Source organism: Callospermophilus lateralis, chromosome 6, assembly GCF_048772815.1.
Source record: "Callospermophilus lateralis isolate mCalLat2 chromosome 6, mCalLat2.hap1, whole genome shotgun sequence".
Taxonomy (NCBI): domain Eukaryota; kingdom Metazoa; phylum Chordata; class Mammalia; order Rodentia; family Sciuridae; genus Callospermophilus; species Callospermophilus lateralis.
In genome coordinates, this window is record NC_135310.1 from 85,754,842 (window position 1) to 85,772,495 (window position 17,654).

Here is a 17,654-nt window from a genome sequence, read left to right on the forward strand (position 1 = left end):
ATAGAATGGCAATGTAAACATACAGAGCCCAAACAAATATTCTCATTGCTACACAGTGCTTTATCTCCCCACTTCAATTTTTTGGTCAAGTTTTTGGCTTACAGACAGTTGGACATAAGACTAAAGGGGCTGGATATGTAGGTCAGTGTCCAACACTTGCCTAGCATGAGCAAGACCCTTGGTTTGATTCCCAGGACTGCAAAAAAATTTAAAACGTAAGAATGATATTTATTTCTTCTACCTTTTCTATAATTAGAAAGCTGTAACTATCCTGCCATCCATTCTCATTCTATCCAAGCTGTCTTCATATTCAAGCATCTTTGCATGACTATAGCAAAAATATTTTAAAAGTTTTAATAAAGAGAGCTTTTTAAACCTTTTATTTTTTAAAATACATGTATAGTTAATACAAAATGTTTTCAGATAGGTGTATCTCTACAATTCCTTATGTACACAAATTGGATAAAATAATGACAAAAAAATCAACAATTTTGGATGTGTTTGGTTTATCAGTTATAACTAAAGGACTTAACTAGAAAAACCTGATGAAATTACTGAGACAGTGTCAAGTCACTTCAAAGCAAAATTATTTGGGGAAGGAGACAGAGAAGTATTTGTATGAAGATATACATGAGAGGAAGCACAAACTAATTTTCTACTAAAGCCCTTTATAGCTCTTCGGCCTCCTTCCTACCACTTTCTGCCTTATTCTTTATGATGCTTCTTGCTTTTGCTTATCTTCTTGCATCTTTCTTCATTTAAACACTTGGAAAATCCTTCCATTAAGTCTTGCAAAATCCCCAGTGCCGCAGTCTCTGGCTGGGCACAAATCACGAGTCTCCACACAGCTTGTAGATTCAAACAGCAATTCTTTATTCCCGAACTCACACCGGCCGTCTACAAACACGTTCTGGGGGAATCCACGTTCTCTGCCCAAATCCACTCTCTCCCAAATCCACTCTCTGCCCAAATCCACTCCACATGGGCTTCTGTCTCCCAAAATATACTGTCTGACCCTAAGAACTCAAGAGGAACTCAGCAGCAGGATGCGCCCTATTCTAAAGGGGAACACCCTAATCTCCTATTATGCTAAACTGCCCTATTCTAAAGGGGGAACACCCTAATCTCCTATTATGCTAAACTGCCCTGGTCCTTGAGCAAGGTCACCTTTCAGAAGTCCTTCCACTAGACAGCATGGGAGTAAGCTGGCAAGGAGATTGTCATACCTACTTGGCTGATGGCTCCCAGCACCCCAGGTCACTAAAGCATTCTATGTCTATTTTCTTATTATTCAACTTATCAGTCAGATTATGTGTCTCCCATCACATTCACAGTTGCTTGGTAACAGGTACTGTTTCTCATTTAATCTTTTTAATCCTGGCACATTACCTAACATCCAATGGGCAAGCAATAAATATGTGTTGTTGAATTAAAGAATATAATCATATGTCCTTTATTACTATTAATTCAGTGATCAAACTTTTTACAGACAAGTCAAAGGCAACTAAATTGAAAGCTAGTGTTACAAAACTATTATAAATTTCTAATTGAGCTTAAATTAATGTGGGGTTTAACTTCTATCCTTTTACCTATTGCATTATGTACCTTCTCTATATATACAGGATAAGTATCCCTTATCTGAAATACTTGGGAAAGTGTTGTTTGAAGTTGTTGTGTTTTTTTTGTTTTGTTTTGTTTTTTGTTTTTAATTTTGGAGTATTTGCAGACTTTCCACCTGAATATCCCTAATCCAAAAATCTATCCCTAGATTTGGGATTCAGATTAGGGATGTTCAACCTGTATCATAAACTCAATATAACCCTCAATAAAGATCTCTCAGGGGCCAGGGCTGTGGCTTAGTGATAGAGCGCTTGCCTGGCACATGTGAGGGACTGCATTCAATCCTCTGCACCACATAAAAGTAAAATAAAGGTACTGTGTTTTATATAACTTTTTTTTAAAGATCTCTTTAGTGACTGGGGTTGTAGCTCAGTGGTAGAGTGCTTGCCTAGCATGCAAGAGGCACTGGGTTCAATCCTCAGCACCACATAAATGTAAAATGAAGATATTGTATCTACCTATAACTTAAGAATAAATATTTTAAAAAAAAGATCTCCTTAGTACAGAAATCATTCTAATACATTATATAGTTGTTCTTCAGCATTTGTGGGAGATTGGTTCCTTTACTTCTACAGATATAGAATAGCAAAATCCTCAGGTGTTCAAGTCCCTTACACAAAATGGAACAGTATTTATATAAAACCTATACATATAGTCTCATATATTTTAAATCATCTATATATTACTTATAATACTTAAAGTAAATGCTATGTTACACTTTATTGTTTAGGGAATAATGACAAGGAAAAGACACAATTTTTTTTCACTTTGACTAGTTTAAATTCAGTTGGTTGAAGCACATAAATGTAGAAGGTAAACTATTTTTTATTTAATGTAGTTATACACATGCAAAACTAGATGCAAAATTCACTAAAATAAGTTTTATAATGGAAGACAACTCAATTTGCAAAAATGGTATGAAATTTATTTTCTTCCAACCTACCCGAAAATTATCTGGGGAGCTCAAATGAAGTTTTTCCCTAATGTCTTCAGAGGCACCAGCACACAATCTATAAAAGATATGATAATTCCTTTCCTCTTTGCCTTGAACACAGATCCTAGATTTCTCTAGAAGATAATGTGAAACAAATCCTCCAACAACTGAACTCTAAAAAACAAAACACAGAAAATATATTTTTTTCATTTAAAGTCTTAAACTATAATTTAACAAGGTTAAATCAAACTTTTCTAATAAACATTTGTCTATCAAAGGGTATAATATGCATCAAATACAAGGAGAAAACAAATAACTAAATGTAAGCTTAGAGTATCTGTGGAGGTCATTGTTCATTTTAAACATCTCCATTAAGTCTTTTCCCAGACCCTTCTAAATTTTGAGCCTCTATAGAATCAGAATTGACTGTGCCTTGTACCTCAATAGAAGAAATAGAAGATAGGAGTCCGAGATTCCAAACATGAAGAATTCTTAAGGAGATGAAAATACTAATTACCCTAATTTGATCAGTGCACACTGTACAGATGTTGAAATATCACTGTACCTCATAGATAGGTACAATTACTACATGTTAAAGCAACAACAAAAGAATAAATTATCAGGGAGGAATATTAAATATGAAAATATGTTTGATGATGCAAATCCATTGTTTACATTATAAATCTGAAAAGAGCTTTTGGATAGTCACAGTAAATCTATGTTTTTTCCTAGCTGAAGTAACAAAGAAACTTATAGGGATTTACCATAAGTACAAGTACAGCACTAATTCTTCACAAAACCTTGTATTTTTCACAAATATTCCCCAAACATATTATCCCAAAAGTCACTTTCACTTACCTTTTCATTGAAATGTATCTCTACAAATTTTCCAAATCGACTGCTATTATTATTGCGAACAGTCTTTGCATTTCCAAAGGCTTCTAAAAGAGGATTAGCTATTGAGAAATAAAATGACATACCCCATCAAAAAATTAGCATGAAGAGAAGCTACAAAACAATATACACAGTATGTCTCTTTAGAAAAAGTACAAGAGAAAATCCTCTCAGAAATATTAACATGGAGGAATTACCAGGTAATGTCAAATTCCACAAATATTTAATGATCACTCAACCCACTATGTTCAGATATTATTCAAGTGCATAAGATAGAAAAATTTCTCAAAGTACATAAAAAGAAAATATCAATGTTATGGGAAAAACTAAATTTCAAAGTTACTAAGACAAAATTTACAAGTTAACTTTAAAAATTACCTCTAAAATGTTCAAGGTTTAACAAGTACTTCAGCCCCGCAAGAGATTTTTATTATAACAGCTAAAGAGCAAAGATTTTGGGTTTAACAAGTACTTCAGCACCACAAGAGATTTTATTATAACAGATAGAGAGCAAAGCTCTTGTGACAAAATAATAGGCAAGAAGTTATTACTTGACTTACACTTCTAAAATATTTTATATATTATTATTACTTGTAAGTTAAAAATTTGACATAAAGGGCTAGGGCTATAGCTCAGTGGCAGAGCACTTGCCTAGCATGTGCGAGGCACTGGGTTCGATCCTCAGCACAGCATTAAAAAATAAACAAATAAAATAAAGGCATGCTGACATCTACAACTACAAAATTTTTTATTTGTTTACATGCATATCCAACAGAATTTAACAAATTAAAAAGAAACTTTGGGGCTGGGGTTGTAGCTCAGTGGTAGGGCACTTGCCCTGCATGTGTGAAGCGCTAGGTTTGATTGTCAACACCGTCCGTCAACAATTAAAAATATATGTTTATTTTTTAAAAAGAGACTTTACAGTAAAAAAAGACTTTACAAAATCACATAAGAAAGGCTTTCAGGGGACTGGGGATGTGGCTCAAGTGGTAGCACACTTGCCTAGCATGCATGAGGCCCTGGGTTTGATTCTCAGCACCACATAAAAAAATAAATAAAATAAAGATATTGTGTCTACCTAAAACTAAAAAATAAATATTTTTTAAAAAAGGCTTTCAGAATAATAGTTTTTAAAATCCTTATAAACATATGGAACATTTTATGATTATTTTATAATCATACACACCCATATCATGAGTAATAGAATCTATTCTTGCATTCATCAGTATCTCAATTATAAACACACCAGATTAGTATTAATCTTACATATTTTTATCAACAACCTCAAATTGCTTCATAATATTTGTTAGAATATTTCTTATGAAGTCTTTCAAAGTTCATTTTCTTATTTTGACCAGCAGAAAGCAAAACTAGCCTCCAAACCCTTTTAAAGATCATTCCCTAGCCATTTCACTTCCCAAAATAAATAGAAAACCACTAAAACTAAAAGAAATATTAACATATAAGTCACTTTTCAGAAAGGCAAGAGAACTGAGGCCAACAAGGCCAACCAACTCTCAAAAGGTCAGATGATTGGCAATTGACAAGGGAGATTCGACTACAGGTCTCCCCAACTCCTTTAATAATGATCTATTAAAAACTTAAAGTAAATTTTAACATAAATAAAATATCTCCAAACAGGGTAAAAACCCCTCCACCAGAAAATTATATTTATGCTACTAATAATATATTCATTCCCAAACCAACAACCAAATTTCCATTAAAGAAGGCATCAAAGCTTTCTATGATCACCCAGTTACAATATGATCTTCCATTTCGTAATAGCAGTTCCCAATTTTTCTCAACAACATACAACATACTACACAGTATATTACCATGAGAAAAACCTGGGTTTATATCCAATTTTCAAGTAGGTCTGCATCTCAGGTGAATAATTAATTTAACTCAATAATTAGTTTTTTATTGAGTTAATCCATGATTTGTTCTTTATTTATTCAACTTTTTAAAGGTAATACTTACTGAGAAGGGAGAAATGACAAAGGGGAAAGGAGAAAGTATTCAGAAAGCCCTAAAACATCTCAAAGACCTACAAGAAGACCCACATGACTAAGGCAAAAGGAGTCAAGACTCAATATGAGGCCAGAGGGTTAAGAGCCAGGCAACACAGCACAGTAGGAGATACTAGAGCTTTAGAGTGTCATCATGAGAACAATATAAAGCTGTTACAAGATTTAAAGGTCCCTCCTGCTTCCATACAGGGACTAGATTAAGAAGAAGGAGGAATGTTAAGTGAGGAGACCAAACAGGATCCACAGTGCAGGTGCAGGGTACAGATTCGACATGACATGATGGTGGCCTAGACCAAGTCTCAAAATTGAGACACAAGAGGCATTCCAAGGACTATGCAAACATGGGCAGCTTAAGGAAATCAGTCCACACACTTATCATCTTTTTTTTTTTAATATTTTGTTTTAGTTGTAGTTGGACACAATACCTTTATTTTTTATATTATTTATTTAATTTTTTTATGTGGTGCTGAGGATCGAACCTAGTGCCCTGCACATGCCAGGCAAGCGCTCTACCGCTGAGTCACAACCCAGCGGCCCCCACTCTTGTCTTCTAAGAGAATGCTTTCATTATAATAATTTTCCTCAAAAAAGTGCCCTAAAAACAAATAACTTTTCTTCTCTTCTTTATAGAAAACAAGGTCAAGAAAACAAACAGGAAGCCAAAGTTCCCTCTATTTCTTACATTCATTTACCAATATTTATACTATGTGCCAAGTACTATTCTAGGAGTTTATAAACAAAATCTCTGCCTTCTTAGTGCTTAATGTGGGATACGGACATAGGAAGAGACACTAGACACTAAGTCAATGAGAATATGACATATGAGTAAAGATCTGTTGGAGATGAGAGTTTTCTGCATCTCTGGGAAAAGAACATTCCAAACCATTGAAAGGATTCTAATAAGTTAATTTCAGTAAATGCTTAACAACAGAAAAATTAACAATACCTTCAACAATTCTTTCATCAATATCTTGACCTGTTCCATAGGATTCAGTCAGGTATCTATTTACAATATAGAATACAAAATTTAGATGACAATAATATTGCATATGATATATTTATAAATTCACAATTATTTATACATATAACTGAAACCTGAATCATCATTACAACTTTTAAAAATTACAAATTTATGCTCAAATGCAACCATTTTTTTTTTTTGGGGGGGGTGGGTATTGGGGATTGAACTCAGGGGCACTAGACCATTGAGCCAAATCCCCAGTCCTAGTTTGTATTTTATTTAGAGACAGGATCTTGCTGAGTTGCTTAGCACCTTACTTTTGCTGAGTCTGGCTTTGAATTCACAATCCTCCTGTCTCAGCCTCCTGAGCCACCGGAATTACAGACGTGCACCACCCCGCCTGTCGCAACCATGTTCTTACAGCTTCAAATTTATTTAAAATTTGATTTGGATTGCCTTGAATGTTTAAACCAGCATTATTTTTTAAGCTGTTTTTAGAAATATTCTGATTTCAATCAACCACTTGATTTAAATATATAACATAGTTCATATGGCAATATTCATCAACAACATGAGATTCACAGCCTTTTGTTACTGCCTATTAATTCAACTTTATGGCTACAGAAAATAAGGCAATCTGCAGCTGAACAAGACAAAGTTCTCAATCTTTGAGCTGTTACATGAAAAGAAGACACAATGAAACAATTACTTACTTAGCACCTTTCCAAACAAAGAGCAATCCTTATTTACAGTGTAAGTGTACATTATAAGTATGGTTCCTTAGCTTTTTGTTTATTTTCCTACATTAACCATAGACCCATCATATGACTATCATATTCAGGAGAGAAAGAATAAGAAATTGAACCACTTCCAAGTGTATAGAGAAGCATTTATTTAATGAGAATGGCATATCTATAACAGGCATTAACAAATTCTTCAACTTGTTTTACATAAATAATTTTGAGAAGCAAACACATTTACAGAGAATAATACATAATACAGCAGGAACAGTACTAGTGAATGTGCTGGTCCTAGCAGTAAGATCATGATTAGATTTAACTTCGAGGTATGTAAATTAAAAGAACTAACTAAAATAAATGCTAGGGTTCCTTCCATTTTTAAAATGCTATGATTCTAAACAAAGTGTTTGGAGTTAAATTTGATGACAGCAAAGGGGATACACTGAAGAAAAATTTGGGAAGTGGATATAAAAAGGTGAACATCATAAGCTTAAGGGAAAAAATGGTTTGAAGCACACTACTAGAGAAACACTGAGAAGAGAATGTCCACCTGGATTTGGGGTTTTGAAAGAACATTCCTAAATTTCCCTTTGCCTAACTAGCACTGGTTCTCCCAGGATACTCATACAAATAACATCAGAGCTGGCTTTCAATAATCTATAGACTAGCTTCCATATAAGGTAATTGTATCTTAAAAATAATAGAGCCCACATTCCAAACTATGCCACAAAATATACAAAGGTGTTAAAATTCAACCTGTTCAAATTCTCAAAAGAAATATTTACTCATGCTCATAACGGTATCAAGGATGGAAAAAATTCAAGATCTCATCAACAAATGCATGCATAAATAAAATGTATCCCTACACTGGAATATTACTCAGCCTTTAAAAGGAAGGAGATTCTAACACATAATATAACATGGGGTTTGGGGGGTTTTCTATCTTTTTAAAGAGATAGGGTCTTGGTTTGGAGATTCCACTTGGTGGTAAGGCACCTGCTCAGCATGTTCAAGGCCCTGGGTTCCATCCAAAACACCACCAAAAACAAATAAATACATAAAAAGAAAATGCAAGGTCTTGCTAAGTTTCCCAGGCTTGTCCCAAACTTCTAGGTTCAGTCTCCCATAATCTGGGACTACTGGAACACCAGCCTAAACACAGGTAAATCTTAAGTTGAGCAAAATGAAATAAGTCAGTAACAGAAAGATAAACACTGTATTGATTCCACTTATATGTGGTATCTAAAGTAAGGTAAATTTATAGAATCCAAATGTAAAATAGCAGCTGCCAGAAAGTGAGGATAGCGGGAAACACAGGATTTTTTAATGGGTTTCAGTTTTTCAAAATGAAAACTTCTGGAGATTGTATGCACAACAATGTGAGTACACTAAACATCAGAAATGGTTAAGTTGGCAGATTCGATATTATGTGTTTTTTACCACCAAAATAGTGTCAATCTGATAAAAATATTTCAGGTTAGCTAACTACTTACCTGAGAACAAATTTTGTATTTTCTGTTTTGCCAGCTCCTGATTCTCCAGATACAATGACAGACTGGCTTATCTTGAGTACCTTCATGTCTCGAAAAGCCTTATCAGCTAGGGTCAAAATAACACATAAATGATGAACAATACACTAAATATAGTTATTAAATGATAAAAGTTCACTTTAGAGCACTTGCTCCTAAAGAAGTCATAAATTAACAGTTAATGAAATTTCTTAGCACTCAAAAGTGTTAAAATAACATCTCCAAAAGTATTTACTTTCAACACTCTTTTTTTTAAACAATTTTATGTCAATTTTATTGAGGTACAATTAGCATACAGTAAGACTTGCCAATTTTTTGTGTGTGTATGTGGTGTGAGGGATTGAACTCAGGGCCTTGTGCATGCGAGGCAAGCACTCTACTTCTTTCAACACTCTTATTACCCTAACAGCTAAATAACATGAAATCCAAATAAACAACTCTTAAGTTCATGCTTTAATATCTACATATTACAAATTATGACTCTTTTCTCCCTAATCCACAGCAGATCTGCAGAGGGATTTTTAAAAAAAGAAAAAAAAAAGCTAACTATGCATAACTAATGAAGCCCTCAGAGAGAAGCAGAAGTAAGAAGCTTCTAATTAAGAAATATGGCAACCAAATTTTTTGCTGGAAATAAAAAACACATAATTGCAAAAGAAATCTATAAGATTCCCTGTAATACTCCTAAGAATTTAAACATCTTATAGAATTTGCAGCCATTTCAAAGATAAGCAAACTACTTTAAATTTTAAGACTTGCAATTGTTTATAATTTTTTAACTATCTTCCTTACATTCCAACAATTTAAGCTATAAAATGTCTTAAATTTTAAAAGACTACACAGATTAAGCAGAATTTAATTACGTTAAATTGGTTTGAAATTAAAACAAGTTAAGATAGTTCCTGACTAATTTGGCTCAGTAAGACAATTTCTCACCTCAAACATGTACTACCCATACCAATAAAGAAATCTTTATAAATGACTTAGACTCTAGGGAGTTCATAACCCACTTGAATCAAATGTATGAAATATGATATGTCAAGAGCTTTGTAATGTTTTGAACAACCAATTAAAAACAAGGAAAAAAAAAGAACAGACTGTAAACCATATGCTATAGTTGGAATAGGTTTGGGTATCCCCTAAGGATTACTGTATTGAAGACTTGGACTGCAGGGTGGCATTGTTGGAGGTAGTGGAATCTTTTGGAGGTGAGGCCTAGTGGGAGGTTCCTTGGCTTGCTGGGGGTATGCTCTCAGAAGATAGTTCTCCTAAAACCCTTTGAGTACTTAGAAGAGAATTGTTATAAAAAAGTAAGCCATGGCCCTCCCATCTCTCTGCTTCTGGTTCAAAATGTAATCACTTGCTTGCTCTTGCCATTGCTATCTGCCATGATATAATGCAGCCAAGGGGCAGTTACACCACAGAGACTGCACTAACTATGCTATTTGTGAACCTTCAAAACTGTGAGCTAAATAAACTTCTTCATAAGCAGCCTGTTCCAGGCACTTTGTTATATTGATGTAAAGCTGACTAATAAGCAATATGCAAGAGTACACCCATTCCTTTGTTCAATTTATCAACAACCTGTTCCACCCACTTTTATAAAATCATTTTAAATACTTTATTATACTTTATCTTAAGCAATAAAAGACTAAAAATAAAATAGTTTGTCTACACTTTGTAACTTCTCTCCAGTGATGAGCTCACACATATTCAGGATCTAAGGGTTGTGCACCATTTTGCAGGCTGATAAAAGAATATACAAATGTTCATCAAACTGTCTTAGACTAAAAGTAAATCTGCTGATACACTGGACTTGGCTGATTCATTTATTCTGCTTAGTAATACAGGGCACACACATCAACCACCCATCAATCTCAAAGTGAAGCCTGGTTAGGCCATAATACAAGTATAACAGGAAAACCCGAAGAGAAACTGCACTAAGAACCAGCATCAAAACATGGCATTCATCTGCTGGTTATGTGTGGAAGCAAAGCAGTGAGGTAACATCTCTGACTTGTCAGGGGAAAGGATAGAAAGTAATTTCTAACTCTGACCAAATAACTCCATCTCTCTATGCCTCAGACCTAGAGAGCCTCAAGAAGAGAGGCTGAGAAAGGCCAAGACAGAATGCCCTATTTTTGTACACAGATTCCCCAGTATGTACCACTTTCAATTATTTAATTTTATAAAGCCCTGATGCAAAATACTGCATGAAGGAAGCCTGCTCTTCCATCTCAAACATGGCCCAAGTAACACACTCACAGGCAATGACCTGGGCAAGAGAGGTAGGTCTGGGCCTCAAGGCTGCAAAGAAGGATACTTCTTTAAAAAATATTTTTTTAGTTGTAGGTGGACACATTATCTTTATTTAATTTATTTATTTTTTATGTGGTGACTCATGCATGCTAGGCACGTGCTCTGCCATTCAGTTATAGCCCCAGCCCCTAAAGGAGGATACTTTTAAGATAGAGCTGATCATACTGAGGAATCAAAATACTGCTTTTATTATGACAGAAACACCTAAGAGGACACAGGCATCCAACAAAGTTAATGATGTACGACTGCTCCAGGAGTTGGCTGCAAAAGTATTCTTCCCCACCTTGTGTACAGGATACCTGTTCCTAACCAGGCTGACACATCCAAAAAACAAAATAAAAATTCAAAAAATAAATATTCAATTCATGGTATCTTCTATTAATCCAAGAGAAAAACTATATAAATTTGTATGATATAAGAAAAGACAGGAATTAAAATAAAAGCAAAGCACTTACCAATTGCAAAGACATGGGGTGGCATTGTCCCAAGAGATTTTCCTTGATATGATTTTATTGTATCTGAAGAATATATTTTAGGGATATCAAAGTATGGGTTCACTGCAATCAGAATGTTGGCGACATATGTCTAAATAAGAAAAATATAAAATGAAATTTTCCAGTTAACTTTTTCATTCAAAGCTGAACAAGACTCATAGGAGAAAAAAAATATACAGCAAATATATACCTCCAATTCTCTATATAATCAGGATTTTAATATTTGCATTTCTAACAGTAAATATTCCCTCATTTCTAGAGAATCCATCACTTACAACACTATTTTTTGTGAGATATAATTTTATGTACTGCATGTAACTTTATTTACATATAAATATATAGCTTTATTATAGATTACTTTATTGCTATTTTGCCTTTGTTATTCAGTCAGGGTGTTATGTTCATTTTTGTTAAATCCATGTATGCTAATTATATTATTGATGATATTTATTTTAAGGTGGTTATTAAGTATGTAGCAAAAAAGGGTACAACAGTTTTGATAAAATAGAAAAAGTTGGATTAAGTCATATCTAAGGTCACATACAATTTTAAACTTCTATTCCATCCTACTGAAGAAAGCCACAATCAACGATCTTCTCTCAAAAGTGGCTGTAGCCAAAAATCAAAATAAATTACACAATACTTTTTATTTAGTGTTATTGCTCACAGAACATACACTTTATGTTTCTGCAAATTCTCTAATTTTCATTTTTTATTGAATTATTTATTTACCCTGATTTGTTATATATGATGGCAGAATGCAATTCATTTCATATTATACATATAGAGTACAATTTTTCAAGTCATGGTTGTACAAAGTACATACATGTAATTAGGGTAATGATTCCTAACTTGTTCCACCATCTTTCTTATCCCCATGCCCCTTCCTTTCCCCTCCCTCCCCTTTGCCCTATCTAAAGTTCCTCCATTCCTTCCCTGCTCCATCACCCCCATCATCATTATGAATCAGCATCTTCATATCAAAGAAAACATTCGGTCTTTGTTTTTTGGGGATTGGCTTACTTTACTTAGCATTACATTCTCCAACTCCATCTCTTTACCTGCAAATGCCATAATTTTATTCTCTTTTAATGCTGAGTAATATTCCATTGTGTATATATACCAAAGTTTCCCTATCCATTTATCTAATGAAGGGCATCTGGGTTGGTTCCACAATTTAGCTATAGCGAATTGTGCTCCTATAAACATTGATGTGGCTGTGCCTTTGTAGTATGCTGTTTTTAAGTCCTTTAGGTATAGACCAAGGAGAAGAACAACTGGGTCAAATGGTGATTCCATTCCAAGTTTTCCAAGGAATCTCCATACTGCTTTCCAGATTGGCTGCACCAATTTGAAGTCCCACCAGCAATATATGAGTGTACCTTTTTCCCCATATCCTCACCAACACTTATTGTTGTTTGTATTCTTAATAGATGCCATTCTGACTGGAGTGAGATGAAATCTTAGAGTAGCTTTTTTTATTTTTTTATTCTAATTTGTTATATATAGTGGCAGAATGCATTACAATTCATATTATATTCATAGAGCACAATTTTTCATCTCTCTGCTTATATACAAAGTATACTCACACCTTCCTGTCTTCTTCATATATGTACTTGGGGTAGTAATGTCCACCTCATTCTACCATCATTTTTTACCCACTTGCCCCCTCCCTCTTCCTCCCTCCCCTTTTCCCTATCTACAGTTTGTCTAATATTCCCATGCTGCCCCTCCCAACCCCACTATGAATCAGCCTCCTTATATCAGAGAAAACATTCAGCATTTGGTTTTGGGGGATTGGCTTACTTCACTTAGTATTATAGTCTCCAAATTCATCCATTCACCTGCAAATGCTATGATTTTATTCTCTTTCATTGCTGAGTAATATTCCATTGTGTATATATACCACAATTTCTTTATCCATTCATCAACTGAAGGGCATTTAGGTCGGTTCCACAGTTTAGCTATTGTAAATGAATGTGCTGCTATAAACGTTCATGAGGCTGTGTCCCTGTAGTATGCTGTTTTTAAGTCCTTTGGGTATAGACCAAGGAGTGGGATAGCTGGGTCAAATGGTGGTTCCATTCCCAGTTTTCCAAGAAATCTCCATACTGCTTTCCATATTTTGGTGCACCATTTTGCAGTCCCACCAGCAATCTATGAGTGTGCCTTTTCCCCAACATCCTTGCCAACATTTATTGTTGTTTGTATTCTTAATAGCTGCCATTCTAACTGAGATGAAATCTTAGAGTACTTTTGATTTGCATCTAATTGCTAGAGATGTTGAACATTTTTTCATAATTTGTTGACTGATTGAATATCCCCTTCTGAGAAGTGTCTGATCAGTTCTTGGCCCATTTATTGATTGAGTTATTTGTTTTTGTTTTTAGTGTTAGGGTTTTTGAGTGCTTTATATATCCTAGAAATTAGTATTCTATCTGTTGTGCTTGTGGTAAAGATTTGCTCCCATTCTATAGGCTCTCTATTCACCTCACTGATTGTTTCTTTTACTGAGAAGAAGTTTTTAGTTTGTATCCATCCCATTTATTGATTCTTGGTTTTAATTCTTGTGCTATAGGAGTCTTATTAAGGAAGTTGGGGCCTAATCTGACATGATGGAGATTTGGGCCTACTTTTTCTTCGATTAGACACAGAATTTCTGGTTTAATTCCTAGGTCCTTGATCCACTTTGAGTAGAGTTTTGTGCATGGTGAGAGATAGAGGTTTAATTTCATTTTGGTCCATATAGACTTCCAGTTTTCCCAGCACCATTTGTCAAAGAGACTATCTTTTCTCCAATGTATGTTTTTGGCACCTTTGTCTAATAAGAGATAACTGTAATTATGGCGGTTTGTCTCTGCATCCTCTACTCTGTACCATTGGTCTACCAGTCGATTTTGGTGCCAATACCAGGCTGATTTGTAACTATTGCTCTGTAGTATAATTTAAGGTTTGGAATAGTAATGCCACCAGCTTCATTCTTCTTGCTAAGAATTGTTTTGACTACATTGCATCTCTTATTTTCCAGATGAATTTCATGATTGTTTTTTCTATTTCTATGAGGAATGTCATTCAGATTTTGATTGGAATTGCATTGAGTCTGTATAGTGCTTTTGGTAGTATGTCATTTTGACAATATTAATTCTGCCTATCCAAGAACAAGGGAGATCTTTCCATCTTCTAAAGTCTTCTTTAATTTCTTTCTTCAGCATTCTCTAGTTTTCACTGTAAAGGTCTTTCACCTCTTTCATTAAGTTGATTCCCAAGTTTTGTTTGTTTGTTTTGAGGTACTGAAAAATGGGGTGGTTTTCCTGGTTTCTCTTTCTGAGGATTTGTCACTAATGTATAAAAATGGCTTTGATTCATGGGTGTTGATTTTATATCCTGCTACTTTGCTGAATTCATTTATAAGTTCTAGAAGATTTCTGGTGGAATTTTTTGGGTCTTCTAGGTATAGAATCATACCGTCAACAAATAGTGATAATTTGAGTTCCATATCCGTTTAATTTCTTTCATCTAATTGCTCTGGCTAGAGTTTCAAGAACTATGTTAAATAGAAGTGGTGAAAGAAGGTATCCCTGTCTTTTTCAAGTTTTTTAGAGAGAATGCTTTTCAATTTTTCTCCATTTAGAATGATGTTGGCCTGGGCTTAGCAATAGATAGATAGCTTTTACAAAGTTGAGATAGTTCCTGATATCCCTAGTTTTTCTAATATTTTGAACATGAAGGGGTATTGTATTTTCTCAAATGCTTCTTCTGCTTCTATTGAGATGATCATATGATTTTTATCTTTGAGTGTACTGTTGTGATGAATTACATTTATTGATTTCTGTATGTTGAACCAACCTTCCATTCCTGGGATAAACCCTACTTGATTGTGGTGCACTATCTTTTTGATATGTTTTTTGTATTCGATTTGCCAGAATTTTATTGAGAATTTTTGCATCTATGTTCATTAGAGATAGTAGTCTGAAGTTTTCTTTCTTTGATATGTCTTTGTCTGGGTTTGGAATCAGGGTGATATTGGCCTATAGAATGTGTTTGGAAGTTTTCGCTCTTTTTCTATATCATGAAATAGTTTGAGAAGTATTGGTGTTAGTTCTTCTTTAAAGGTGTTATAGAACTCAGCTGTGTATCCATCTGGTCCTGGGCTTTTCTTCATTGGTAGGCTTCTGACGGTGTCCTCTATTTCCTTGCTTGAAATTTATTTGTTTAAATTGTGTATATCATCCTGATTTAGTGTGGGCATATCATATGCCTCTAGAAATTTGTCGATGCCTTCAATATTTTCTATTTTATTGGAGTACAAATTTTCAAAACAATTTCTAATTATCTTCTATATTTCTGTAGTGTCCATTGTATTTACACTTTTTGTAGTTGTAGATGGACACAATTCCTTTATTTTTATTTATTTTTATGTGGTGCTGAGGATCAAACCCAGGGCCTCACACATGCTAGGCAAGCACTCTACCACTGAGCTACAACCTCAACCCCTTACACAACTTTTACAAGATGAAGATAATACTTTTATCTTATCAATCACAAGCAACTCAAACTCAGCCCATCCAAAGTCATGATCACCTCTTCCCATCTCCCTCAGAAAAAATATTTTCCTCCCATATCCTCTCCCAGTACATGGATGGCATGACCACCAAGTCACCACAGACAGAAATTAGAGTCTCTAAGCCTCCTTCTCTATCAGGATGCTTCTGTTGGCTCTACTTATGAAATCTACTCCCCTCATTCTGTCCCTACAGCAGAATTTTGGTTATTTATCATCTTATACAGCATACTTGATTTACCCTGCTACTGAAGATTTTAATATGCTCTGGGTCCATCCCCATCAGGGAATGCAAAATAGTGATTTAGCTATGAGGTGACCTCTTGGTCCAGAGCTCTGCAAAACAATATATGTTAACCACTGCCTAGAACACTGATGAGACAAACATTTAGTGAGCAATTTAAGCTTGTTTTTAAATTCAAAATTTAACTGTGGCCTTAAAAGATCAGAAAAAATGCACCGAAAGGGTTTATAATATTCCTAGTTGGGTAGATAGCTGTGGTTTAGTAATACTGAGAAAACCAGGGCACGCATGGCCATATTTCTTTCCCTCTCTCTCTCTCTCTCTCTCTCTCTCTCTCTGTGTGTGTGTGTGTGTGTGTGTGTAATACTGAGTGTTGAACTCAGGGGCACTCTACCATTGAGCTATATCCCCAACATTTTTCTTTTGAGACAGGGTCATGCTACATTGTCCAGGATGGCCTAGAACTTGTGATCCCCTTGCCTCAGTTTCCTGCATAGCTAGGATTACAAACATGTGCCATTTTTTCTCTTTTCTGCTTCTAGCTGTGGAAAAGAAATGAAAACACTGGATTCTCAGAGTACTTATCTAAAATGCTCCAAACATTCTCAAAGATGTTTCCTGGAATAACGTAAAAAATAAAAGAAATTCCAGATATTAATCTTTCTAAGGGAGAAAAGAGGAAAGGATCAGAAATTTTAGTAACCATGAACATGTTAAGTGTGGGTTAGCTGTTATTTTACTCAAATCTAAGACAGAATAGTAATTATTTTTATCATTATGAAACATAAAATATCAAATTTAAACTACTACTCCAAATTGCTTCCTTCACTTATATATATTATTGTAATTGCCCCCTTCATTTACATATATCATAGTAATAACAGCTATTTTATATAGTACAGATATTTAATGGTTTTATAACTAAAAGACATAATCAGCTGGGAAAAAACGGCAATCATGGCTTCAGTTAACCTTGAAAATACTAGTTCTAAAATTCTACTTTGAAATATGATAATTTGTTATATCCAAATTAACTTTCACTGATGTTATCACAAGTAAAATTTGCTTTAACAAATTTCAAAATACTGTATTATTTAAAACAGCATTTAGATTCCACTCATCATGAGGCTACTGATGAGTAAATTTTGCCTCTAAATATATTTCCACTCAAGAATACCCATATTTAGGGCTGGGGTTGTAGCACAGTGGTAGAGGGCTTACCTAGCATGCATGAGGCACTGGGTTCAATCCCCAGTACCACATTAAAAAAAATAAAGGTATTGTGCCTATATTCAACTAAAAATATTTTTAAAAGAATACCCATA

At 34.4% G+C, this 17,654-nt stretch overlaps 1 protein-coding gene and 1 non-coding gene across 5 annotated transcripts in view; one reads left to right on the forward strand and one right to left on the reverse strand.

Moving 5' to 3' along the window:
- Myo6 (myosin VI) overlaps positions 1-17,654 on the reverse strand; it is a 156,304-nt gene that overhangs the window by 65,868 nt on the left and 72,782 nt on the right. For all 4 annotated transcript variants that reach the window (XM_076858480.2, XM_076858478.2, XM_076858479.2 and 1 more), the window contains exons 5-9: positions 11,486-11,615; positions 8,676-8,781; positions 6,428-6,483; positions 3,413-3,510; positions 2,564-2,728 (exon numbers count right to left, since the gene is read on the reverse strand). In XM_076858480.2, the coding sequence (XP_076714595.2) occupies positions 2,564-2,728; positions 3,413-3,510; positions 6,428-6,483; positions 8,676-8,781; positions 11,486-11,615 (555 nt within the window). The remainder of the gene's footprint in view (positions 1-2,563; positions 2,729-3,412; positions 3,511-6,427; positions 6,484-8,675; positions 8,782-11,485; positions 11,616-17,654) is intronic.
- Positions 1,978-2,050, forward strand: Trnaa-agc (transfer RNA alanine (anticodon AGC)). The gene has a single exon. It is a non-coding gene; the product is annotated as a tRNA-Ala (tRNA).